Source organism: Leuresthes tenuis, unplaced genomic scaffold, assembly GCF_036924035.1.
Source record: "Leuresthes tenuis unplaced genomic scaffold, fLeuTen1.0.hap1 SCAF_7, whole genome shotgun sequence".
Classification (NCBI taxonomy): Eukaryota; Metazoa; Chordata; class Actinopteri; order Atheriniformes; family Atherinopsidae; genus Leuresthes; species Leuresthes tenuis.
The window spans coordinates 14924950-14951720 of record NW_027325361.1 but is presented as its reverse complement, the minus strand read 5'-3'; the positions used below and the strand labels follow the sequence as shown (position 1 = coordinate 14951720).

The 26771-nt window shown below is 37.6% G+C and overlaps 1 protein-coding gene across 1 annotated transcript in view; it reads left to right on the top strand.

The window, feature by feature from the left end:
• Positions 1-11200: 11200 nt before the first annotated feature.
• The window catches only part of pex5la (peroxisomal biogenesis factor 5-like a), an 83840-nt gene continuing 68269 nt past the window's right edge, over positions 11201-26771 (top strand). The window contains exon 1 of the mRNA XM_072389457.1: positions 11201-11768. Within this exon, the coding sequence (XP_072245558.1) occupies positions 11748-11768 (21 nt within the window). The 5' untranslated portion in view covers positions 11201-11747. The remainder of the gene's footprint in view (positions 11769-26771) is intronic.

Sequence of the window (26771 nt, the reverse complement as noted above, 5' to 3'; positions counted from 1 at the left end):
CACCAGTGATGCTATAGATGTGGTATTCCCCAACAAACAGATATCTGCATATGACCATGCAGAATCTTAACTAGAATTAACTCTCAAAACCACCAGCGATTGTCTGGATCAATGTTGATCATGATAAAGAACAACACCACTTCAAGTATAAATTAGTAGTTTCCTGTTACCACTGTGACCCTTAAGATAGGGTGGCAGTCAGTCCCTCAGAAGAAGAGCCTTCCAGTTGCTTCCTAGGTGAAGGGCTTCTTATCTTGCTGGTAGAAGACCACAAGGCAGAACCAGGACATGTTGGAGAGCTGAACAATAAATGTCTCCTCACATTGCTTGCTTTACAACTTCTCCTAACAAGGATGTGACAGAAAGGATGCAAGGACAGAGGAGCTAAAACTTCTTCGTGAAAAATCTTTGCTGGCATTGTGTCAGGCTAAAGTAAAATTAAAAAATGTACAACTTGTGAAGATACAGAATTGAAGATTGACATGTACTGTACACGTGTCTTTATTCTGAGCTCCTCCAGAAGTTTAGTCACTACTTGTTACCCCGTTGTACATTTAAGGGATAGGAAAACCCTGTAATGGCATAGGGGAAATGATTTCTGGGTCATTGCCTATGACCCACAAGGCAGCTTCATTTAACAGGATAAAAGACAACCTTTGTCTTTAGGCTGACTTGAAAATGCCTTTGTCTCACCATTGAAAGGCTGGAGGAGGTGGGAGAGGAAGAAAAGGTCTGACTGGCTCTGCTTAAACTGCAGCATCTGTGACTCAGACCAAGATAAGTGGTCTTAGTTTAGATATTCATTATCTGTTGTGTTATCCACCTACCCAGATATCTGTCGGCTACATCAGAAGCCCAGAAACTTTAGACATTTCCCCCAGATAGTGAGTCAGCTGAAAATAGCCAATGGGTTACAAAATAGTACATCTGGTGCTTTAGGTGCAGGTTGCAGGTTAACAACTCCAGAGACTAGCAAGTGAGATCAATAATGAGTTTAACAGTAAGCATTGTGAACGCACAAATGAAAGTTGAGATTGAAAGTTTAACAATGCTGTAAAGTGTGCCATCACATATGAGTATGATAAAATAGTGGCTGTCACTTAATTCTGGAGTATCAGGCCACAAAACACAACCTAATGCCAAAAGATTAACTGGCATGCTCTTATGTTAGAAAAGAAATGCGTACAATTCACAATCCCGACTCTTTTCACACATCACAGCACTCTCCGTCACATTTGTTGTTATGGAAGTGTCAGTGAAATCCTGCCTCTTCACCTGCAAAACGTGCATCAAGGCAGAAACTTCAAGTATTTTTGACAACAAAACATCTACTTAGGATCTGTGTGAGACTTTAGTACGTTTATGTCTATTCATTTAGCAACCGCTTTTATCCAAAGTGATTTACAAATGAGGATATAACATTACAGCTAACATCAAAGCTAACAATAAGCTACATAGAAGGAATCCACTAGTCAGACTGTCAGAGGTGACAGGGGTGACAGTGTAGACATATAGTGCAGGCATAGAGGGAACTACAGAAAGAGAAGGTGCAGTAGAGGGGGTAGGGAAGTACAGGGTAAGTGCTAGGATAGGAGATGCTCTCTGTAGAGCTGCGTCTTCAAGAGTTTCTTGAAGATAGACACCTGATAAGTAGTAGTAACCTCCTGCAAAAAAAAAAGTAACAGCCTTCAAACAGCACACTCTGGATCCCTCCATCTGTCTCATTCTGCAATTCTTTTCATCATATGTCAATCTCTTTGTTCTGCAGGTGTGAGGTTTCTAATTATCACAGTGAGAATGCAAGTGAGACAGAAACAAAAGGGAGGGACAGATCAGATAGAGGAAGACCAACTGCTCACTGTTATGTTACTGGTTTGCATGCTTGCCAGACTGTTTAACCAAGTGAATTGCAAAGACAGCTCTTTAAACATCTAGTTCAATGGTTGAAAAGGTGTAAGATATGGGATAAAGACTCTCACAATGTTATTTGTTTAATATGACCACTGTTCATTATGTCCATTCATCCATGCACTGCTCCAAAAGAGGGCTATGTAATGCAGATTTAAATTGTTATTTCATGTGCATTTGGTAAAATGAGTCACATGTTTTTTGGGCCACAAGATCTCTCCATTTTACTGAACAACATGTTTTAATTGGAGGTCATTCTCATTTGAATTTTCCTGTTTTGTTTTGCAGTTGCATCACCTTCGGCACTAAAGCAATTCTACCTAAATTAATTTAGCTTTTATTGATCTTGTAGAAGCCACCAACACTTCTAAAGTAACTGAATTAAAGAAATACATACATTTGTAATGTCTTTGCTTTTCTGTCACTGTGTTAATGTGTGTGTAGCACAAACTTTAACAAAGTCAAGTCACCACACAAAGTCAGTTATCAGTTCAATTGCTGTTAAATGTGCCACTTCTCAGACAAAACCAAAGCCAAAAATCCCCCATATCCAAAACCTGGATTAATCTGGCAACCGTTACTCTGTCAGAATTGGCTTACCAAAAGGTAGCTCATGCTGAACCATACCATTGTGAAATCCCATTTAGCCTTAATTGGATCGATTAATTTAGCTATCTGAAAGTTATCTGTTGAATTCTTGTCTTAGTTTTGCACATCTGGTCTGAAAATGGTTTCAACATGTAAAACAAAATGTCATTGTCAATGCAAAACTGTTATATGCATGCTCAGGGGTGGGCGGCGTTTTACACATTTATTACTAAATCATGAATTTTTAAGCAGTATATTTATTGAATCAGAAAAAGAAGAAAATCTGCTGAAGTATGTTCAAAATTCTGTCTGCTCAGATCATCTCCACAGCTGTACAAAATGAGGCAGTTATTTTAACATTTAAAGAGCTTATTACTATTTTCTACCTCTAGTTATGGGCATAAGTGGTGTGACATCATGACATATGCCTGTTACATCAGTGTAGGGACAAGCTGATGAGGAGAAGCAACTGGAGGTCAGAGGAGTGTTGTATTAATTAAATAAAAAATTTAAAAAATGAAATAAAAAAATTATATATTCTTGGCATGACATTACACAGAAGCATGGAAATTTGTTTTTGGACAGTGGAAAAGCACAGACACTTAAGAAATACTTAACAGATGACTGGAATAACCAGCTATGACCATCTGGCTGGAGTGGGGCCAGAAAAAAAGAATGGTTTTGGGAAAATTCCACAAAATATCATCCCAACAAGTCTTCTGTCTTGTTCTTTCCACTAAAAAAATGCTTCTCAGTTTGACTATAAGAATCATCACTCATTCTAAATGATTTCTTTTTGTAACTTATCTAAGCTAACCTTTTACGAGTTAAAAGTTTTGAGTGGCAAGATGGATTCTGTCACGATAATTTCGGAAGAATCCATTTGCTTGGCACGGTAAGATAATTGCGCTATGAATTACAAACTTCGATTGTTACTCACTCTTGCCGTAACAAATGAGGTCTCGATGTTCCACGATTAATTTAGTTTACACCATTGTGATGGCAGAAGTCATGAACTTCCAATCTAAAGACAGCAAATGCAATTATAAGTTGCATGATTTGCTTTGGAGGTGCTTTACGCAGGTTTTATAAAAGTTCCAGACCACCAGTTTTCAGATGTCTACAATTACATGTAGATGTGTGGATGCTGTCTCTGTCTTCTTTTATATTTTGAGGGATATTAGTTCACTCTAAAAAGGTTGGAGGGTCCAATTGAACTAAGACTGAATATGTGATGAAACTTCAACTTCAGAGTCTACCAGTCTAATGGTTAAAAATAGCTTTATCATTACTGGAAGGGTAGGTGTCACTTAATTAACCCTCGTGTACACAGTGGAGAGTGAAAAGTGTGTGCAAGCCTTGCATCTTAAATTCTATGATATGACTACAGTGTCACCCATTCACTGTTCCCTCATGAATTTTTCATAACTTTCAAATCATTCCCAAAGATGGAATCACAGTGAGTTGAAGCTATGAATGATAGTCAGGAATCATTTATTTGTGTGTACACCTGATTAGTGACAGCTGTCCATATGCATCAGCTTTGTTGTGTACATACAGATATATGTACACTTAATACGTGGTCCGTTTGTATAATTGTAACATGCAGACTAGCTCTCAAGGGTCTTTTGCTCACTAATACTGCTGCTGTTCTTGCTGCCATTGTGGTGCTTTGTTTTGACTCTCAAATAGTTTTGTACTGTCAATAACTGGTGCTGTGCTTGACTGCTCTATCGTTCTCATACGTGTAGTTTTGCTGCAAACAGATAATCCCATTTGTGACCACAAGGGGGCTCAGCCTACTCCCACTTGATGAGAGGTGGCTATATCCTGTACAGGCCTTAAAAGAACACTGTTTGTCCATGGATTCTGCAAAGAGACTGTACAGTAACACACCCAGACTAAGTACTGATATACAGCACACATTTTCTTCTCTCTAGGTTTTCCCTCAGATTGTAGCCACAGAGGATTTTTGATAAAATGCAAGAAATCCCAATAGCTGCAGTAATTGACCTTGACACAGTGAAGTGTGCAGATTAAAATAATGAGGGGTCAACATTGTTTGGAGACACTCTCAGTTCAGCGGGCATGTGAATGCAACCTGCTTTTATTGACCACCTTACAACTACGTGTAAAAGCAGACAGCTGTATTCTAAGCACACTAATAATCAGAGGATAGGGACATCAAAGCCCTGCGAACCCCTTGATCCACTTTTGTGCTCATCAGGAAAAATCCTGCTTCTACCATTAAAAACATACTTCTGCATATGAATATTCCTATATTGGTTAATCCAAAACAGTTCAGCTGACAATAAAAGTAGGTGTCTACATTTGAAATTAATGGGATTTCTGTGTATGCCTTGACTGATCTGAGGGAATATTTGAGAGTCATGAATTATGAATCCTATGCACAGATAACGGTAGTAATGAAGCCGAAACAACAAGAAGATTGGGTACATATTTAAAGAGGCTACTTCCTTTGTGGACATGTCAACTGGGCATTAAAGATTCAGACGCTGTGATAGCCCAACATTAGAGAGGACTGCAGGGCAAATGGGTTAGAGTCCACAGTGTTATCTGGTCAGCATTACTGAGCTGATGATGCTCGAAAGAAACCAGAGCTGCCTGAGCAAGTCTAAGAAAATGGCACCAACAGTATAAGCTTTGCAGTGAAGAGTCCATAAACCAACTTCGAACACATCAAAATGTCCTGAATTCTTAATGTTGCATATTCAGAATTGTAAAGATTTTCACATGCATAAAATAAGCAAAAGCACACACGCAAAAGGAATTATTTATTGCTTCCAGCTTCACATCTGAGGTAACCTTTTTGATTCCACAAAGCAAAATTCTAGCAGGTAGTAAAATCCCCCAAAATGAAAAGCAGTCCTCAGCAAGACTACAAAACGTTTCTCAACAAAAACAGCACTTACATAATGCAAATGTTCCCTATTATCTGTAAATAGGTGCACGGGAGTTCACTAAACCAGTAACCTATATAGGTATACGTGCTGTAGTTAACTTCACCTTAGCCTATGCTACCATATTTCTACAGCTGCCACGTAACCTCTACCTAATCCTTGTCCTGTCTTTTTGTAACCAGGGTGTTGACATGAATTAGGATATAATTTATCAGAGTGTAACAAGACCACGGCAGGCTGTTTAGTCATCCAATACATCATAGTTAACCAGGTGTTTAATCAAACTCCAGCCGGAGTCGGTTAACTGGAGACACTAATAAAGAAACAGTATAGTGCAACAACTGAAAGACAATGACTGTCAATAATGCAAAGCGAACTGACACAAAGCGAGATCTGCTTACTGCTGGATGTCAAGATGACTGGAAACAACGTCACCTCTTTGTGTTTAGTACACATCTGAAGTTGTGCTTGGTCAGCCTGAACTTTTCATGCACATAATTGATGAAATCCAGCTGGCGCCTCTTGCATATTAGATTAAGTTTCAACTCAAAGCACATCTAAATGTGTTCTTAGTCATGCTTGGAGTGAAAGTCGATCTGTTAGCAAGTCCACAATTCTCAGCAACATTTGGTTAGATTGCAATTAAATTTTGTGAAGGTAGTGGTAGTTTTCAAAACATGAGAGAGACTGACTTTAATCCCTCAGTTTTCTTTTTGTAGCCATGAAGTTGATATTTTTCTTTTTTACTGAAACCACTACAGGAAGCATTTTCGTAATATTTAGCTTACACATTCATGAACCGCAAACTCTTTGATGCTTTACTTAACATATAGTACAATCCTCTGACCAGCTTATCTAATATCTTATCATCATTAAAAATATTTTAGAACAAAGCTCCAACAACCTCATGAGCCTCAGCTGTACTTTCTTTATGAATGAACATAGCTGTAAAAACACACTTGCTAAACATCAGTATGTGTGTTATCACGTTGATGTGATATGTATTTAGCTCAACTTCAGCATAGCAGAGCCTGGCTGTCATCTTATTTGCATGTGTGATTATTATTATTATTATTATCATTTATTTTTCCTGTAAAAATTATGACAAACTCTGTGACCTGAAGATAATGGTGACCCATGAGAAACGCACATAGGGAAATCATGTAAACAAGTATTCCAGTAAATAGCAATCAGTCTGTTAACATTGACATATCCAGTTATAATGGTAATCTTATTATACACTACATTTCACAAAAAGCTGACATATTCCTTATTCATGTTCTAAGGCACAGCAGAAGCTCAAAGGAAAACATGCTTGTTGGAGTGTGACTGGAACAAAATGTCTGCCACTCCGGATCATTTGACATAATTTGTTTGCTCTGTTAGCTTTTTGTCATTCTCTTCTGCAGTTCTGCGGTTCACTGCTAATGACTTGTCCTCCAAACAGCAGAGCTGCACCATTTGCTAAATCAAAATGAACCACATTTTGTTTGAGGTGACCTCATAGAACAAGAATATTTTAAGTTTTAGGATACCAAGCTTTGTGGAGACAAAAAGTAAATAAATAAAAGGATAACCATCGTGTGAAATCATAGTGAGGCCAAATAGAAGTACAAGTATCAGCTCTGGCGAGGACAGGCAGTAATGACGAAGGTTTTATTCAATTAAATAGTAGGTGCCAAGGCAGAATGTAAACCAAAGATATAAAGTAAAGCAACTTACAAGCAAAAGGGCTGACAGACTGACTTGATGGAAACAGAGGCAGGAGACATCAATGAACTTGCAAAGAGCAAAGGAAAACCAAGATAATATATGCTTAGGGTGTGATTACAAAATGACCGGCATGTGAGACAATCATCAATGGAAACCAGATGTGACAAAAGTAAGCGCAACAGAAAACACAAAGGGGCAAACTCTACAAAATAAAACAGGAAACAAGGAAATTAAAAAGTAAGACATACACCAAAAAGACACAAAAAAACATGACATATTTTTTGCTTGTTTGGCTGTTTTTAGCATGATTAATGTAAAAAAAAAAAAAAAAAAAATTGTAGGATTTGCATGACAAATTTAACTAGAGGTGGAGTTTAGCCCATCTTAGAAGTGATTAAATTTCAACTAGTAAAAATGATCTGATGCCAGACTCTACTTACAACTGAAGACCAAACCAATGATGGTAAGTTGAACCGTACAAAGTAATGGAAAAGAGCCACTGGAATATAAAAATAATGACTTAGTATTTCATTATTTTGAGATACTGTAAATGAAACACTTTTCATCCAGCATGGTCTTTCTTGTTGAAATTTAATCTATTTTGCATTTTTTTGTGCTCTGTCTTATTGTCTCTATTTATCTGTCTACATATCCATCCATCCACCTCCGCCATAGTCTTATTTTTGAAAATATACATTCTCATATTGCTGTGTGATACCAACTGAAGGTCAGGCCACTGTCAGGTAAACAAAGCTTGATGATGACATCATTGCTCTCTATTCCATAGCAAAATCAAACACACAACAGACAGGCTGACAAATAGCCAAGGACTTAAGACTCCAATTTCTGTTTGAATGGAGGTGCAGAGTTGTGTTAACTGTCACTGTGACCTGTTGCTGTGAAACAACTGGATGCCTGGACATCACCTACTGGGGAAATGACAGCTATTCTTAGGGAGTGTGGACACATTTATTTCACTGTGCTTAAGTGAAAGAAATGTATCATTGAATCTAAACAATAAAAAACTCTGACATGTGACTGAGATGTAGTCTGTTATGTATGACACTGTGTAGGCTTTAATGATTTGAACAGTGTAGTAGCTACATGTAGTTTTTCTGGGACTGTAGTGATCACAGATCGTGACAATTCCCAATATGCTTTTTATGCTCGCGTTCAGCTGTTGCATTTGGAGACAGTTACATGAACTGCAATGTCACTGACACACTTGTCAGCAAATAGATGATACATTGGGACAAATATAGATTTAAATTTAAATCTTTAATCACCACATTTGTCAGGTATATATTTAATCAAGGCCTGCTCATGGGCGGAAAGGTAATGAATCTTTTTTTAATTTTTCAATTCATCTAATGTATTTTAGCACTACTTTATCAACTATAAAGCCCCACATAATTACATTCTGATATAACTCAGTGTCCTTAAAAGCTTCTTTTTTTTCAAATTATCGCTATTACTATCTGCACAGCATCAAATACTGACATGTAATAACTGAATAATAGAATGAGTTGAAAAAATGTTTGATGAATCCACAACTGTTTAAAAAAAAAAACCTGCTGTTGTAAATAAAAGTTTTAACACTAGTAAAAAAAAAAACTCCAGCTGCTGATGGCACTACATGCGTGTGTTCAGGTCGGGTATTTCACAAAAATAGGTAAATGATGCTGTATTGTGTATTGAATAGATTCTGGACATATGACATCTTCAGATATGTTTATTGATTGCATGCTCCTCTGTTATGATCAGTGAAAAAACTTAGGATACATTGGCTCCTATCCAGAGTCAATGCAGGATGAACTTTTTAACTCAGTATACTTATGAGGTTTAAAAGTGAGCTGTGAGACTTGAGAAATGCATCTAAAATTCTGTGGATATCATTCAATCAAATGTGTGTGTGTGTGTGTGTGTGTGTGTGTGTGTGTGCATGTATAAGAGGGAAAGTTGAAAGCCTTTAAAATTCATGTGATAATCATGTTGATTCTCTTGCCGCTGGGTTAGATTTTTTTTTATCTGTGGGACATGGAGTATATCAAAACACCACACATGGGCAGGAATGCTGTGTCTCTGTTGTGGTAACACGTACACTACATGTTTGAGGTTTTGATTCTTGCCACATAGGAGCATCATTAGTATTGGCAGTCAGTAAGTTAATTACTGCAGAACACACACACACACACACACACACACACACACACACATATATATATATATATATATATATATATATATATATATATATATATAAATCAAATTCCCTAAGGTGTTAAACCACTGAACATAAAGAATAAATTAAGTTAAGGTTGCACATACTGATGTGTTTTGTAAAATACCTCCTGCCAGGTGTGATCAGTGGTTATAATCAGACTGGGCTCCTTAATTTTTTTATTTACCTCTTGATATGGATATCTAAAGAGCATTGCATGCATTTCACTTTTGTTACATTATATGATTTTTGGATTTTGAGATTTTCTAATAAAGTTGCCCAGTGCAGCTTTAACTAAACTACTTCGCTTAATGGTAGAAACTCAATGGAGTGTATATTAGATGTCCAGATGGGGGCTCAGTCTACGTAATTGGTAATGAATTCTTGGTACATTGTGATCCTCTCCTGCTCGTCGAACTCTAATGAGTCTCTGGAAGCTCAAGTCAGGGTCTGTGTCCAAAGCAGATGGTGAATGAGTTGAAGTGGTGGATTTTCTTCAGTTAAGAGTGGCAATATAAAGAAGGAGTGACTGGATCACAACAGAGTGAACACAACAATCAACCACTGAGATTATTTCCAATACGCTGGCTGATACAACATGGTGTACTTGATTATATCTTGTATTTCAAAATAAGTGAAGTTCTATGGTAAATAAGTTGTTGTGCTTTTTCTTCCTGGAAGACATTAAAATGTACAGTTAAAGGTTATTGTATTTAAAAGACAGGTATTGCAGTCAGCACACAATTCCCAAGATCATAATTATTATTATAAATACTGTATATAGACATTTACTGATTGGTAAGAAAAGAGCAATTACACATTATATGAAGAAGGGACTCCTTTCAAATTTCAAAACTTTGAACTGAATCTGAAGTGCAGCTTGAAATTTCTTGCCACTTTGCATACCTTGGACAAAAAGTTTTGAAAAAAAACACTGCTTTACGGATGTTTCTCATGTGGAGCCATGTTGCAGAATACACATTGACACAGCCTGTTGGCTCTGTTGGTCACTGGTCATTTTACAACAATTTTCAGATAATTGAAACTCAGTTGTTGTTGATTTTGCTTGAATGATGACATATTTTCTAACTTTCAGAACATTTAGAAACAATGTCAGTTAATGAAAGCACTATAGAGGCTAATCAAATATGAAAAATGATAATTGTCTGAAGATGAAATACCAGAATCAATGCCAGTATTGACAGGCCATTAAAATTTTGAATCATTTGATATTTTAATGCACAAGGGTTGTACTTTGCATTAAAAACTGTTCTAGATTTGATACTATGTGCTTTCCTTTGAGACATTCACATTTTGCACATACAATTGGTTTCCACATCCTAAGTCAGTAACGCTGTAAAGACTAAACCCATATTCAAAATAATTTCCATAATTATAGTGAAACTCGTTATTTTGTGTAAGAAATACACTTTAGGGCAATATGTCTTTTCATTCTTATCCATAATTAGCTACCTAGAAACTAGTATACATCTTGCATGTTTTTAGTTATATAATTGCTTCTTCCACTAATGAGGGAGAACTGGGAACAACAGCTGATGCAAATAACACACTCTCAGACATAACATGTACTTTTACAGGGTTTCGCTGGGGTCAATCAGAATAAGCAGAAATGTTTTCAGCATAACCAAGTTAAATACATTTTATATAAACTTGCATATGAAATCGAAATATACACAGTAACTGTTAAGGTACTACAAGCTTTCATAAACTAAGCTGGAAATAACTAAATAACCTGCACTTTGGGGAATTTCGAGTGCAATTTTCCGAACATGCTCGAGAGTCAGGGAAATGTGCCTGTGTGCCTCCTTGTGGAGTGGATACGTCAGCACTGGAGGAGGCACCAGAGGGCTGGGTTAGAAAGGGTAGTTGACAAACAGGAGAGAGGAGTGCACTTAAAGAAGAGAATGAGCGACAAAACATTTAGCCGAGAGAGGAGGGGAGAGGGACAGATGCTGGAGAACTGGAGTGCGTTTACGATTAAGATTTAAGTCACGAAGATTTTTTTTTCTATCTCCCACAAGGACTGCAAGGCTTCGCCTTGCCTTCACAAAACGGTGCTTATTAAAATCCAGCTCCATCCTTCAGTGAAGAATCTGCAAGGTTTTGAAAAGAAAAGTACGACCCACGTCGCACTGACGGCGCGCTTGATTGTCACGGCGCACTGAAATCCTGGATGTGCGCAAAGTGCCAGCTTCAGCACCCGAGGAGAGGACAGTTCCCCTCTGTCTGCTCCTTCGGACCTCCTGTCCGAAAACTGTGCTGCGGCTTTTCATGTCTACACTTCCAGCCTGACACTCTGCTCCTACCTGCTGCAAGTCTGGAAAAAGTGTAAAGATCCGCCGACGGAGAGATCCGCGACCGACTGTGTGCTCAATATGTACCAGGGGCATTTACAGGTAAAGTCGAGCTCTGTTTATTGTTCATTTAACATGACACGTAGTTGTGGTGAAACAAATTAACTGGTGTGAAAAGGACGCACTTCTTCCTGCAACCTAGTTTAAGTCAAGGGCATTTTTTACCCTGGGGAATCAGGTAATCAAGAGGCAAGAGGAGATTTTAGACCTCTGTTCAACTGCTTTTCTCCTATGGCTAAATACACAGCAAATGTAGGCAAATAGTTTCAGCTTGAAGGAACTGTAAATGCACGTCCACCACTTAGTCAGCTAGCTACATTACTTCCAAATTCCTTGGGAGGAGAGATACTGAGAGCAACTACTGCGTGCCTACTGCACGTGAAGGTTCAAGACCATGGTAAAGTCAACACCAGGGCAAACTTGGCGGTGCTGCACATCATTACTTTTTTCATACTTTTGCATAAGAAACGCTGGCTTGACGTCATGCAATCTGACGTCAGTTTTCATACGGCAAGTTCCAGCAAAAGAACAAATTCAATTTTGGTTGAGGCATTAAATATGTGAGGAGAAAGCACAAAACATGACAAAATAGTCGATAATGAAAAATCCTGCCTTGCCTTGGCTATGTTTCTTCAGTTGAAATCAGGAGGTTGCAGCAGATCGTCTAAAACTGCATGTTTGATCTGGTATAATCACACGCTGTCAGGCGCAAATCTTGCCAAACAATAATCCCTCCCGAGTGGTTAATGAAAGCCTCTTTTCTATTCTTGATGCATGAATTGAAATTTATACTGTTGGTTGATACAGACACTCCAGTTCTCAGGCATGATTATGTAATATAAGACTGTTCCTGAGTCAGTCCTCTGGAGCATTGAAGGCTAAAATTGAATATTTCATGATATATTACTCAAGCCGCAGTATTCATTGAAAATGCATGAAGAGGAGGCCAAAAGTTCTTGTCTAGAGTACCACAAGGGTCTTTGTTAACAGTTACTGAAACGTCATGTGCATTATATTCCCTTTTATATATTTTCCATGTTTCATCCATGTTTGAATTATTGCACACTGAATGTTTCTCATCACATGCATGCAAGTTGTATCACTCTGTACAATGTTAAGATCATATCACAAACAAGATAATGCTCCTTCTCAGCCATTATATTGGGGTAATTAAGCAGAGCAGATGCTCTATCTGTCAGTAATTAGAACTGATGCCTTCATTTTGCTGCTGACGACCCTTTCTTCACTAATGTCAAATGAGTTTGCTGGTGTGTGTGCGTATGATATCTGAGTGACTTGAATTTTTGATATCCCATTGGATCTTTGTCAGATATAGAACCTGAAAGTTATGTGATCGCATACATATGTGATGAAAGGGTGGGGATTGTTGTTTCATGCTAAGCACATATAAATTTGCTTCACTTATAGAGCAGCCTGGTAGTAATGAAACGCTTCTAGTTTAGAATAAATGCAAGAAAACAGGCTCAAACTGTATTTCATTATTATCTCGATTTGATTGTACATATTTATCCTACAGATACATGCTTTTAGAACCTGTGGGTTTTTCCAAGAATTCTGAAAAGCTGTTTCGATCTTATTTTATGGCAGATTTATCGTAAATCATTACATGAGTGTTGATTGCATCTGCTGAAATTTTCTTTTTTCTATTTTCCATTGTTGATGTGACCTCTAAATGGAAGCTCAGGGCATAAATAATTGACAGCTGTGGGTCTTCATAGATAGGAATTTTAAATGACGCTCATACATAGACTTCTTGATTTAAAGCATCGGTCATATGCTCTGAGCTATCAGATTTCCTTCCCCAAAGTTCCTACACTTGTAAGTTGGCTTTTATTACACAATTGTCAGTCAACAAGATTTGTCAGCTTATGAACCTTGCAGCTCAGGAGGCAGCTATCTGGGGGAACAAGATAAGGGTATCCAGTTTCCATTCTAGTATTTCTTATTTTATAACTCTTTCATTACTTTGATAAGCTGTTGATCGAGCGTTTAATCAATGACAGTAAGGTTTTTCCATGCACACACTCACGTGCTATGCAGAAGTCTTATATGCATATAATAATGCAGTTTTGGATCAGATATCTTGGCATGAGCAGGGTCTTGTGAACGGCGCCAAACGTTATCCTCGAGGTTGGCTGGTATGGATTGGATTCTGAATGGGTAATGGCAGAGCTTGGCATGATCAGTGCTGCCTGGCAGAAACACAATGCTGGGCTCAGGTCCTTTGTTTTTTTAAGTCATTCTTTCTCTCTTGAACGTATCAACGTCCTCTTGTTATAACCAGTTTGTGTTATGCATGTAACCAATGCATGTATTTTGTGCGGGGAAGATTGGTGCAGTTAAAGAGAAGCTGTTCAGAGGTGTGGATGTCAGCCTCATTTCTCTTTCTGCGAGGGTGCAACTGGAGATGCTGTGAGGTGAGCTGATTCAGCACTGCTGCTCATCTTAATCAAACAGAGCGCTACAAGACATATTGTTTCAGTAACTCTGCCACATATATTTGATTCGATATACTACTGTTAAGAAATACCTTGAGATTAACTAATTTCATATTCCTTTAGATGACAAAATTCTATAATATTTAACAATGTAGAATAGCTGTGATGTTTTTATTCTGCTTTGGTATTCATATTTACAGTGACTCTAAGCACAGGAGTGCTTGTTCTGTGTATTTAAAAGATACCCTGGTCTAATGAAAATGATGCATTTCGGCCTTAAGATATTTGCTCTGTTAAGTGCAACATGATTACATAATTTGATTAGCATATTCTATTCCAAGATCTTGGATGGATGCAAGCATTGATCATAAGTAGTTCAGGTCTCTTAAGATCGTTGTGATTTGCATTACTATTTCATTAGATTTCAGCCAGTTTGTTTTGTTGGGTGAACATTGTTATCCCTCAGCCAGTGACACAGTCTCCTTACCATGTTTTGTGGTCTGTTTAGGTGGTAGACATTTGGAAGATCCCGGTACATCCTTTTGTGTTTTTAGATTTGAATGCCAATGTGTTCAATACTTACCCAAAAGGCTGTGCTGACACAACAAAATGCAGAAAATGCATGTAATCAGATAAGATAAAATAATATGTCCCAATGATATAATACCCATCAACTGAACAAAAAAGTAATCTTCTTTAGGGGCTGTTATGATGATAATAATAATAATAATAATAATAATAATAATAATAATAATAATAATAATAATAATAATAATAATAATAATAATGATAAGAGAATCAGTTAAAAAAAAAAGGAGCTGAGCAGTCAATTAAATTAATCAGCTGACATACAGGGATGATAGTGCATCACAACACCTCCAGGAGTCTATTCAGACATGCTCCTAACACTGTAGTACACAAGTTCATGAATCAAAGTCAACCAGGTCATCATTTGTTAGACCTCGGATTCGGGCAAAACCTCCTTCCTTTCTAATGCTGACAGAAAGTCTTCTCTGACAGCCGTGGTAGTCATCCTCAGTCGTGACAAAGGAGTCCTGGAAGCTTTCTTTTAAAGTCTCCTTGCTTTAATGAAGCATGGTTTTGATTAAGAACAATTTAATAGGCCTGACTATTTCAGGAGCCAGGATAATGAATTAAATCAGGTGGTATCCGGCTGGAACGAAAGCTCCGCAGACACCACTACTTTCCTTGTTGAACATATGAGTCCACAAGAAACATAGATGTGTCACTGAATTTGGAAGCCCAGTTTTAGTGAACTGTGAGAATGTAGCAAGTCTCAACATTTTTGACGCATGATTTTCCCCCATCTATTTTCGTTTAAGTGCATGTAGACATCACATCCTCATTGTTGGACGTTATCAGTTTCTTCTTCAGGAAGAAAAAGAATTATTAGAATTCAGACCCATTATCCTGCAGGATTTTAATAAGTTCACTGCTCCTGTTTCAAATATTATTTAGGATATTTGGAAGCATTTGTGAGTTTTAACTAGGTTTAAACACGTAGTATCAGTCTGTAATTATGGACTCGATGTGTGGCTGACGGGAAGTCTAAGTCGAACCTTCACAGCACAAATGTGCTGACCTTCACAGCACTCGCTTAATGGGGTTTCTGAAATAATGGGAAGAGGGAGACATAATGGCAACTAGTTTATAGTGGAAAATAGGGGTGAAAAGGTTATTTCAAATGAAGGTATGCATTGTGCTGTAACTCTAATCCTACAAGATTTTGGGTTGAGAATCAAAGCACAGCAGAGACGGCATCTCTGATTGAAGTTTGAACTATCAGCAGGAGTGTCTGCATAAGTGTGAAATGTATTATGTAACTTCATTCACTCTGCTGTTTAGGAATTTAATCCCTGGTTAATATCCTGGTTTAACAGTGACAATATCAAAAGCTGTGATCGGACTGAAATGACAAGATGTTACATCACGGATCTCTTCATGAAGCGGACAGTCAGAAATATCAGGGACTGTTTTATATAGTTAGTTATTACATAGAATTTGTAATATCTTAAAGGACGAAAATATTTAGTTAAACAGGGTGAGATCAAAACTAAACATTTAGGAAAATTTTGATGTCATGATGCCTCTGATTTTCACAGCCATGCATTTATCTATTTATTTTTCAAAATCAATTACAATAAGCTGTTGTAGTTGGATTTGGTATAAGAAAATGGTTAGCTTGAATCATTTATTGATTACAGGTAAGCTCACAGTCTGCGATGTGAACATATCAAATATTCTGAGTCTTGTCTCATTTCAACATAAAACTGAGCAGCAGCAACAGAACCCACGCTCACCTTGGAGAGTGGCTCCAACAGATCCCATTAACATCATAGATTTGAGTTCAGAAAAGTGCAGTCCAAGGAATGGCTAATGTACTGCGTAGACCTGTCAAGTTCCCAGGCCTCAGGTAGAGGACCTGAACTTGAAAGGGGGGTGTGTGGAGTAGAGTAGTTGATAATATACATAATTTAACAGTAAAACAGGGAAAACAAACACTATGTGCCTATTAGTTTTGACTGCTCAACAGATTTTTACCCACCCATAAAAGTCAGTGCACACAGAATATGATGATTAGAAAATCTAAATTATACTAAGACTTTGAGAATAAACCTCCCTCAGAAAACATATGTTGCACGAAAATTTAAAAAGCATGTCTCATTTTAAGATTAAATTGGGCAGCAGCAAAAAAATTCACACTCATCTCCACAATGTTTGGAAATTTTATTGTGAACATAAGCGTATAGCTTCAAACTGTAGAGTAACTGTGCCAGGCTTTAATCACCAAACAGGGAAAACAAAAACTATATGTCTGATAGTTTTCATTGCATGACAGATTGTTACCTACACATTAAAGCTTGAAAAGCTTGCTTGAATTTATTAGCCTTAATTCAGTTCATGGATGCACCACTGTAAATAAATGACGTGATGCTTGCATGTTTATGTGTGTGTATTTGGGAATACCAAGCAGAATACTTGAGAGCAACGTCAAAGGTAATTTGATAAATTATTCATTAGAAAGGAATGAAGTGCTGAAATGTTGTACGAAATAGTTTTTAAGGGTAAAGGCAACGACATCAAAGCGGGGTATAGAAAGCTGGGAAAATCAGGCAAAGGCATATGGTATGAAACCGCTCTTAACAGAAAAGACGGGACTGGAAAAGAGTTGTTTAACTATAACTGAGCAGCAGTTCATGAAGCTTGAACAACATTGAATTTCATACTAAATGTCAACGGACTGGCCTGAAGTAATGACACAGACATGCACACATTGCAAAAGTCTGCACAGTTTAGCAAACTTTGTCAAACAGCAAGCCAGCATCTTAGTAGTGATTGAATCAATGTGAAGAACCCAAATTCAGTTTCATAGCTCTACATCATCATCTCTTTTGGTAGATTTCCTCTGGGTGCATTTCTGCTCCACGAACATTAACACGACTGCCCTCTCAGCCTCATACAGTGTCCCCTGAGCTACTGTACAAAGCCACATTTTTCCACCAACAAAAGTAGGACAACCTCCGGCATCTCTGTCACTAGGTGCAGAAGAATGGGTAGCTTTATCCATCTCCAGCCCAACCCATTCATAACAGTCTGCTCCAACTGGGAATTAATTTGCTCAGCAAACCAGGCATCTCCAGGCCTCAGTGCAGAGACCATGAGGCTGGTTCTCCAGGGAAGGATGAGCTAGCATGGATGAGAGGTGTTGATAAACAAATATATCCTTCATTGTGCCAGATGTGAGCAAAATTTTCACCTTTAAGGGAATCGGTGATGATTTAGTGCCAGTCTCTCCTCAGTTGATTTGCAGGCTACTGAAAATTCCCATCTCGTTCATTTAAGGCCGTTTTAAACACTTAATTTGATATTTTATTCTGTTTCTACCATTCCTTACATGGATTAGAGAAAATACTTTTCCTCTCATCTGTCAGTGTTTCCATCATTCTGCTTATAACCCAAAATTAAGACCGAGTAGTTGGGTAGAAACTGGAATTTTAAGCTCAATATAGCTCAACAATCACTGGATTGCATGGACAGATAACAGTGAAAGCACAAATATTAAAGAAAACATTATCTAACTCCATGTATGTCACAAATAAGTTACATTTCCAAGCTGTTTACTGAGACAAAACTGGAGACTGCTGCTGAGATGATTTCTCCTGCCCAGGCTCTGTGCTTCTCCAAAAATATTTGAGCAGATATCAACAGAAGGACTATTAAATGAATTGGCTGCAAATTACAGCCTAGTATCAATAATGGATCCTTTTCCAGCTTTAGCAGAACAATAAAGTTGAACAGTTATGTTTTATTATTGTTATAGTCTATTATTACTGTATCATTACTGGTACTGAGAATTGAGAAGAACTTAAGAGGCACTGTCAAGCCATCCAACTATGAGAGAGGAAATAGAATTATCAGATATGTGGCATCTTTCATGGTTTACAGCCTAATTTGATTGTAAAGAATCATACACTTCACCAGCTACTGAAGAACTCAGAGCCACGGTATGAAATCCCATCAAGAACTCACTTTAAAAATAGAAGATTTGTAGACGTCTGATCGTCTTAAATGAACACGTCAATTAAATGTGGTAAACTGTTGTGCAGTTGAATCATTACCATCAATCAATTCAATCAAACTGAACTCAAAATGTGGTATTAGTGTGATGTTAATATATACCGGTGCAACCTGTCAAATGGACCAAATCCTCATCATTTCTCATGTTAAGATCTCTCGACTTGAAATAATTTATGTTTACTTCGGTCTACCATTTGGTAACATTAAACTCACTGATTCTGAATAACTGTTTATCCATAACTTTTAGAAATGATTTGGAATGATTAAGCTTCCTTTAGCTACAATAAGTTACTCATTGTGTGCACAATCAGTTTCCTGACAAGTTTTAGGTAAAGCAGGAACAGATACTCATGAATCTATGATAGTAGAATTTATTTCTATGTATACTTCTCAGCTCTGTGTTAGTGACTCTTTCTGTTTCATTTGCCATTTTAGAGGATAATTGAAGACCCACTGAGAAAAAAAGAAATTAACTGAATTGTTTTTGTTGTCATTTAAGATTATTCTGTTCATTAGTCAATTAGTTGTTGTTTTTTTAATATTGAAGAGGGAACAACAGCTTATATATGTGTTGTTGTTGTTGTTTTGTTTTTTTCAAATGACTTGATAGAATCCTTCCCATGCTCCTCTGGCCATTGTGGAAGTTTCCCCAATAGTACAAGTAGCCCTGGATGTGAATCACTGCTTTAAGGGCTATAATAGTTACACTAAAATGAGAACAGATAGTGAGGAAGCATTGAATCAAAGTAATGGGGCCTATCTGTTAGGCTGTTACTACTTGATGAGCTAATGAAAAACTGCTCTCATCTTCATTGTGGCTCATTCTCACTGCTGTGTATAATGTGAGAATTCTTTTCTGGCCCCTGAGCAAGAGATACTCATCTTTTGATTTGCAGACTCTCAACATTGTTCTTTCTGATTCAAAGCTACATAGCAACTGTCTTCACCCTCAGCCTTACACAATAGCTCTCCCTCTCTTAACCAATGATCTTGTCAGATAATTGCAGGTGAGCCCTCCACATAAACCAAGATCTCCATATTATCTCAGCAATTACTATGTACCCACAAAACCAATTACATCCCTCTCATGATCACCATTTATGACAATTCCAACACTCTATCACAACCCTGTACTTTCAACTAAGTACAACCCAGCATTTTAGAGCATGTTGGTTCTAACCGTGCTGATTCTTAATTTTGAGAGCTTTGTGTCACATGACTACTAATTCCTTTCTAAAAAACACTTGTGTAAGACTATGGGGGAAACAAGAAGCCTTGATGTTATTTGTACATGCTGAAGACTGGATAAACTGGGGGGTATAATGATATTGTAGCTTAAAAATGTGCCACTTTAACACTTAGAGACCCAGAAAAAATGTGAATATGCAAATTGCTGAGTGTTTGGTGGTGGGTGAATTTACAGTAGAGTCTTCTAAGCGCTCCTTTGAAGGAAAATGAAAGTAAATTAGGTCAGAGAGATTACATTTTAACACTTCCGTGTAGTTGATGAGTAAGTGTATCCCAAATCTTTTATGTCAGGTGTTCTATAACTTCTAGTTTGCTGTAAGCGGGTTAGAGGGGACTTGCAGGCATTGCTATAATTACCTCTCATTGTAGTTAATGAATTCCTTAGGAGAATATGAGGGATGAATGCAAGGCGGAGCTTAAATAGGAGGTAGGTGTACAGATGGGATGCATCTGTGTTCAAGGGTACACCAGCTGAGAGGTCAGATGGCAGGAAGGCTTTTTTAGCTGTGCTTGACCAACTTCTCACCTGGGGCAGTCCTATAGGCAAATCTCTAGACATCTCACTTCATGCTTGTCCACGTGTAGGTACAAGCTTATGGTACCATAAATACACATGCAATACCTGCATGCAAGCATGTGCATGTGTGCTCGTACGGCATATGTCGCTAGATATACAGGCATTTTTACACAAGTGTACATAATGAGGCAAGGTGTGGATGTGTGATTCATATATTTCTTCATGAAATTGCAATGTGCCAAAGAGGGGTTCAACATACCTTACCACCCTGGCTTTCTGCTGATGGCTGGACAAACACTATCCCTCAATCCCCCTAAAACACGGCAGCAGGCATAATTGAGAGATAGGGCCAAAAGGAGGAATTTGGATTTAGCCTATGTACCTTGCTGCGCCTGTGATTGACTTGTTGGTACCAGTGTCCCGCAGCGTGTTGTGGGCTCTCTAGAGGGAGTGGCCTGCAAAAACTCTCTGGATCCCAACTTCATGGGCTCACCTTAGACAGTGTTAAGGGTGGGACCATGACAACAGAAGTTATACTCTTCAACATTTAACCGATAGCTGTCAGGCTCATAAAGTTGAATGCAGTTTGGTACAAAATTCCTTTGGATCAGTATATCTCGAGAGCTAAACAAAAAATGTCAGAGGTCTACTCCATACATTTACATACTCAGCAAACTATGTACTTACCTAAGTAAAAAAATTAAGAGGATGTTTTTGCCATGTGCCAGTTATTTTCCTTCAGCTACTGAAGCTAGGAGGGTTAGATTTGCTATGCATTTATGTAGCATTTAATTTTTTGCTCCAAAAACATACTCCCAATTATAGAAAGCACTACAGGTATGAAAACTGATCACCCGAACCTACAGGATATATCTAACAAACACCTAACAACCTTGACTCAAGTCTGACCCCGCCTGAGCAGTAGTTATTCCTTTTAAGAAAGAAACAATTATATCCTGGCTTTAGGCACAAGGAACTTTATTTTGAAGTTAAAAGACAACAGTTTCTTTCAGGAAATTACCCTCTGACAGAAGTTGAAGGATTCTGATTGAATCATTAAATTTAGTTTCAGGGAGTTTTAAACCTTTGTGAAGCATGATTGACTGAAGGGGAGAGAAGGAGAGAAGGTAATGGGCCGTACTTTGAGTGGGAGCGAACACCTAGTGTTTCAATACAAAGTGGCATTATTGCACGAGAACAAAGAAAGAGAGCAGTTCAGACAAAAAGCAAAACTAAGGAGCATTTCTTTGTGTCCCAAGGTGAAGGGTACCTACTCATTTCTGGACTGCTCATCTCTTGTGGCAAGAGGAGCATTGTTCCATTGTAACTTCCAGTTCTCTCTCATCTCAGTGTAATCCATCACTGACAAAAGCAATGAGAGTGTAGGATCCTCTGTAAATCTGTGACAGTGTCTCTATATAAAGGAAGCCGCCTGTGCTGCTTGTTGGCTATGAGAATGTGTAGTTAAGTTAATGTAGATACCAGACTGTGTTGATATCTGTGACAGCTGACACCTTCTTGGTGTGTTTAAATATAGTTTGTTTGTGCTAGCTCTTAAGGCATTCTCATGAATAAGGTTATTGGACGGATTAAACGGCACAGTCCCTGTGGCACTGTTTCTAACATGACAGCCGTTTTACTTGTAGATACTGAGATAACGTATACTGTAAATGAAAGCCAATTGTGGCAGCTTCAGTTTTTTTTCCCGTCATCATAATCAACTTTATTCGCTTAGGGGGCATTCTGTTTAGATGGGTTTGAAAATCATCTAAAAAACATCTAAAAAACTGCAAGTTGGTAACTTTCTGAAAGCATTAGAGGGGTGTTTTTTTCATTCATTAGAAGCAATTTGCTCTGACTGTGAACCAATGTCAACATGCCAGCTCTTTTGAGGAACAAATTAAATGCAATGAAGGTAATCTGCCCCAAAATTTCTCATTTCATCGTTGGCTGAAAACCAATTCATGATAGTAATTTAATTAAATTTGGGTTTAAAATACATGAATTTCAGGTTGGACTGTGGGACAGTTTCACAAAGGTTTAATGAATTTTAGGAACATAATAAAGAGATCGTATTCTAATTAAATCCTGCTGTACTTAAAAGGATATGGGCAAATCATATATTAAGAACATGAATTATCAAAACAGAGGTATACATCTGTGCCTATGGAAAAAGAAAAGTTCCTGCAAATCAAGGTGAAGATATCGGTTGAGGTTTCATCTGGTACGTGTGTATACTGAATTATTATAATACATGAACATGAAGAGACATTCATACATGTGCAAATACACCTGTGGAAAAAAAACCGCAGTAAAGTCTGAAATTTTGCTGGTTCTGTTTCTAACAGTACAAATCCAGTCATGATGCCAAAGTTCTTCATGACTAACAGATCAATCAAACATCTAATAAAATGCATTAAGAAAAGAACGAGGTTTTAGGATTTAGGAGGTATTTCCCGTCTACTATTCACATAGCCATCTGGGAGATTCCTCATACAACCTGGCACAAAGTCAGACTTCTGCTCTGCTCAACAATCTCAAGATTACTGTAGGAAACACCTTCCACTGGTTCACCATGATGTGTGGATGTGTGTATTTTTCCAGCTATTTGAGTGATGACCAGTGTGAGTTTTAGACCACTGGCGTGAAAACCTTTGAAAACGTGCTGACATTTTTTGGTCCTTACTTCAAAGGGCTGTTATCAGGTTGAAACTTGGTCATTGTTGATGATGGTTAACATTTGGGTAAGAGGCAACAAAAATATTATTTTAATGTACGCCCTTACAACAACAGCCGCATAAATGTGTGTGTACAGTATCTAAGTGTTCAGTCAGTCATTCCATTCATTTGTCCACCTGTCAGTCAGCAAGTCTGTTATTTTCTCTTGTCTATGGTTTTTGCTTAACCTGCCTTGGCAGTGCCTTTTGTTCTTTTTAATAAAGCTACCAAGACTATCTCTGCCTGTCTTCACCTCCTTCCTCTGAAAGCCCTTAATTTTGGTCCAAACCTCAGTAAAACTCAACCCTGACAGCTTATTTCCTATTACAATTAAGGTCATATTAGCACAAACCGCTAAAAATTAAATAGCAAAGTTAAATATTTCAGATGCAATTTTCAGTTCAGGTCAAAAAACACTATCAGATCTACTCTGATAGATAAACTCATCTTTGAACGTCATAGAAATTTCACTTTTGAGTTTCACTACATACAAATTTGTTGTTGTTTTTTATGGTTCAGGATCAGACACATTTATATCATTAGGTATTATTCCAGAAAATTAAGCTATGTGAATATAAACCTGCTTGTTATTCTCTGCAATGATGCACACTCACATGAAAGTATGTGCAATGATATTCCTACAGAGGTTATGATGTTAAACAAAACAAGCTCACAAAATAAATCCTCTGCAAATTCCAGGCTGTTGACTCTCTGTCATCTAATATCTATGACTAACAACCTAAGAATTGTTTTAGCAAATGTGCAGTTGCCAAGTTGTCCAAAACCAGACAGAAGAAAGGTATTTAAGATTTCTTGCTCCTTTAGCACATACAAAACATATATTTCTACATATTTACATCAAATTAGATTAATAAATAGCCCAAATATTTGCTATCACAAGTTATGAAGGGTTAAATGGCATCAAATATGCTTCTGTAACATTCCAGCTTATTAATGCTGTACGGTATAAGAAAGTCATGGGGTTCATCCGCACACATAACCAGAATCACTAACTGGAGGCATCTGGATTGATGACTGGATGGAAATAAACTCCCAGTACAGATAATGCATCACCATCCACTTCTATTTCTGGTCTGCTGGTCCACTCCCCTCTCTATGGACATTAACATGCATTATAACTGGGCTATTTGTGAAAACCTTTCACAAATTTTCTTAATTGAATTTAAGAGGCAGAATAAGACTGACTCAACAAATTTCCTTTTGAGCTGAGAGCTTACACGTAATCTTGTTTATAGTTTATAGATAAGCAAGCTCTTGAGATAAGAGTTGCATTTCTGTAGTACTTAAAGCATACCAATGGTCAGAGGAGTACTTTCTCAGGCTTTGCATTACTGTTCTTCTTCCACTGAACCATAGAGAATAAAGTGAAAAGGTCACAGAAAACAATCAGATGCATGCAGTGAGGTAGTAAAACATGGTTCTACTCAAATAATTCAAAATGACTCCTAAATTGCTTTTAAATTGACTGTCCAATCACTCCAAAGTCGTCTTTAACCTCTTATTTCTTTAAAGTCGGGAACATTCGAAAAATGTAATCTGCAATCTAATTCAAAGGTATAAACAATGACCACATCATCCTGTGGTGATATTGTAGAGAAAATCCACATCCTAGATCCCACCATTCTTTGATTTAAACTCATAAAGAGACATTAAGCTGCCTGTGACCTTTTAACTTTCAACATTTCTTCACATATCTCTCGTGTCACCCCTCCCAATTTCAAGAATGCCTTCATGTCAATTAAAGCCTATCTGTCTGTCATATACCTGAGGGTACTCAGACAGAATACAGCAGAAAAGGTCAGTAAAAAGCCTTAAAGATTGTGTCGGGAGAGACGAAGAAACTGAGACGAAGAGATGATGTTGACCTGAAAATACTCCAGTATATCAATTATAATTTACTGGGTTTTCAGGAGTATCAAAAATGTTCGATCCAGTATGAATTTTGAGAATTTCATTCACAAATATGTAATAATGCACAGCCATGCAAGCAACACATCCTATGCATTGCATTAATGTCTATGATCATTTCATGGCAAAGTATCCTATGCCGTTTGAGATATTTCACTTTGAAACAAAGAGGTAAATAGTAGAGAAGCAGAGAAGGTGCAGATTCTGTGTGTTTAACAAAACTGGCACACTGTCCTGCAAGCATGTGACATTCAAGAACTAATGTTCACCGACTGAGTCACAGAAAAGTATTCGAGGAGGAAATCACACTTTAGAGTTTAGTTCAAGAAAAGTAGATTTTGTTGACATGAATATAGTTTTGAAAGTAGATCTTTTGTCTCAATTTATAAACAAACCAAACATCACATACTGAACACTTTGGAGTAAATTAATGTATTGTTGCAATTCAAGAAGCTAGAAGCATGGGCCTACATTGGTATCCAAATAAGTAGTAACAAGAGGCCAGGGACAACAAAGTGTTTAACTGTATTATCATTTTTGGCATTAAAAGAGATTAAGTGAATTTTTCTATTTAGACAGTTTTTGCTCCTGATCTCTAATTTTCTGCAGCTGATGAATCGTTGCACCAATGCCGCAGAACTTAGAACAAACTTCTGTGCGTGACAAACAGGGATGAATGTGACAAGTAAGACATTTTGAACATTTAAGAAGTGAAATTTTAGCTACAATGACAGACTCAGATTTAATTTCACAGCATGATCATTATTTCAGTTTGTTTCTCTTTGCATTGATTTGTTGTGTGCTCATTTCAGCATCAAGATAGAGTAGAGATTGAAACTGTCCAGCATCGTAAAGGGAAAGAGATGGTTAAAAAAGAAAAACCCTAAGCTGTATGACGTGATTATGCATGCCTCACAGCCTCTTGTGTAATCAGCCCTGCTGCCCATATCTAATCTAGTGTGAGGAGCACTTTTCCTACCCCACCACACCCCAGATACGCACACACTACCAGCAGCCTGTTCTTGATGACCAGCAAAGAGATTGCTTTTTGATGATGAACTTCTCACTGTGGCAATATGTGCTGGAAATCTGACATTTATATGAAGAAAGCTACAACAATAGCCCTTCATCAGAAATAGCCACTCTCATCTGGCTGAGAGGTCTAACATGAGAAAATCATCGAACTGAATGTCATTTCTGCGATGATGAAGGTAGCTCTTAACCAGTGATTGGTAGGTCATAACATATTTCACACCTGCTATTATTATCAAGTGTCAAAAAAGAAAAAAAAAGTCAAAGGCAAAGCTTATTTGGTCCACAGTTCAAGATAGAAATCCAAAGTAGAAACTCACTGGGAAGCTATTGGGAAATCTGAGATCCCCCAGTCACTGGTTAGGCATGAGGCAAGTCCCTGCCCGAACATTCTGTGCAGAGGAATTCCTTTGCTCAGTGACTATTTGTTTCTACCCAGAAATAAAAAGTCTCTCACTGATACCATTCTCTGATGATTACAGATAATAGAGGTCAACCTATTTAATTGAAATACATTCTCCAGCTCAAATTAGCTCAGTTTCC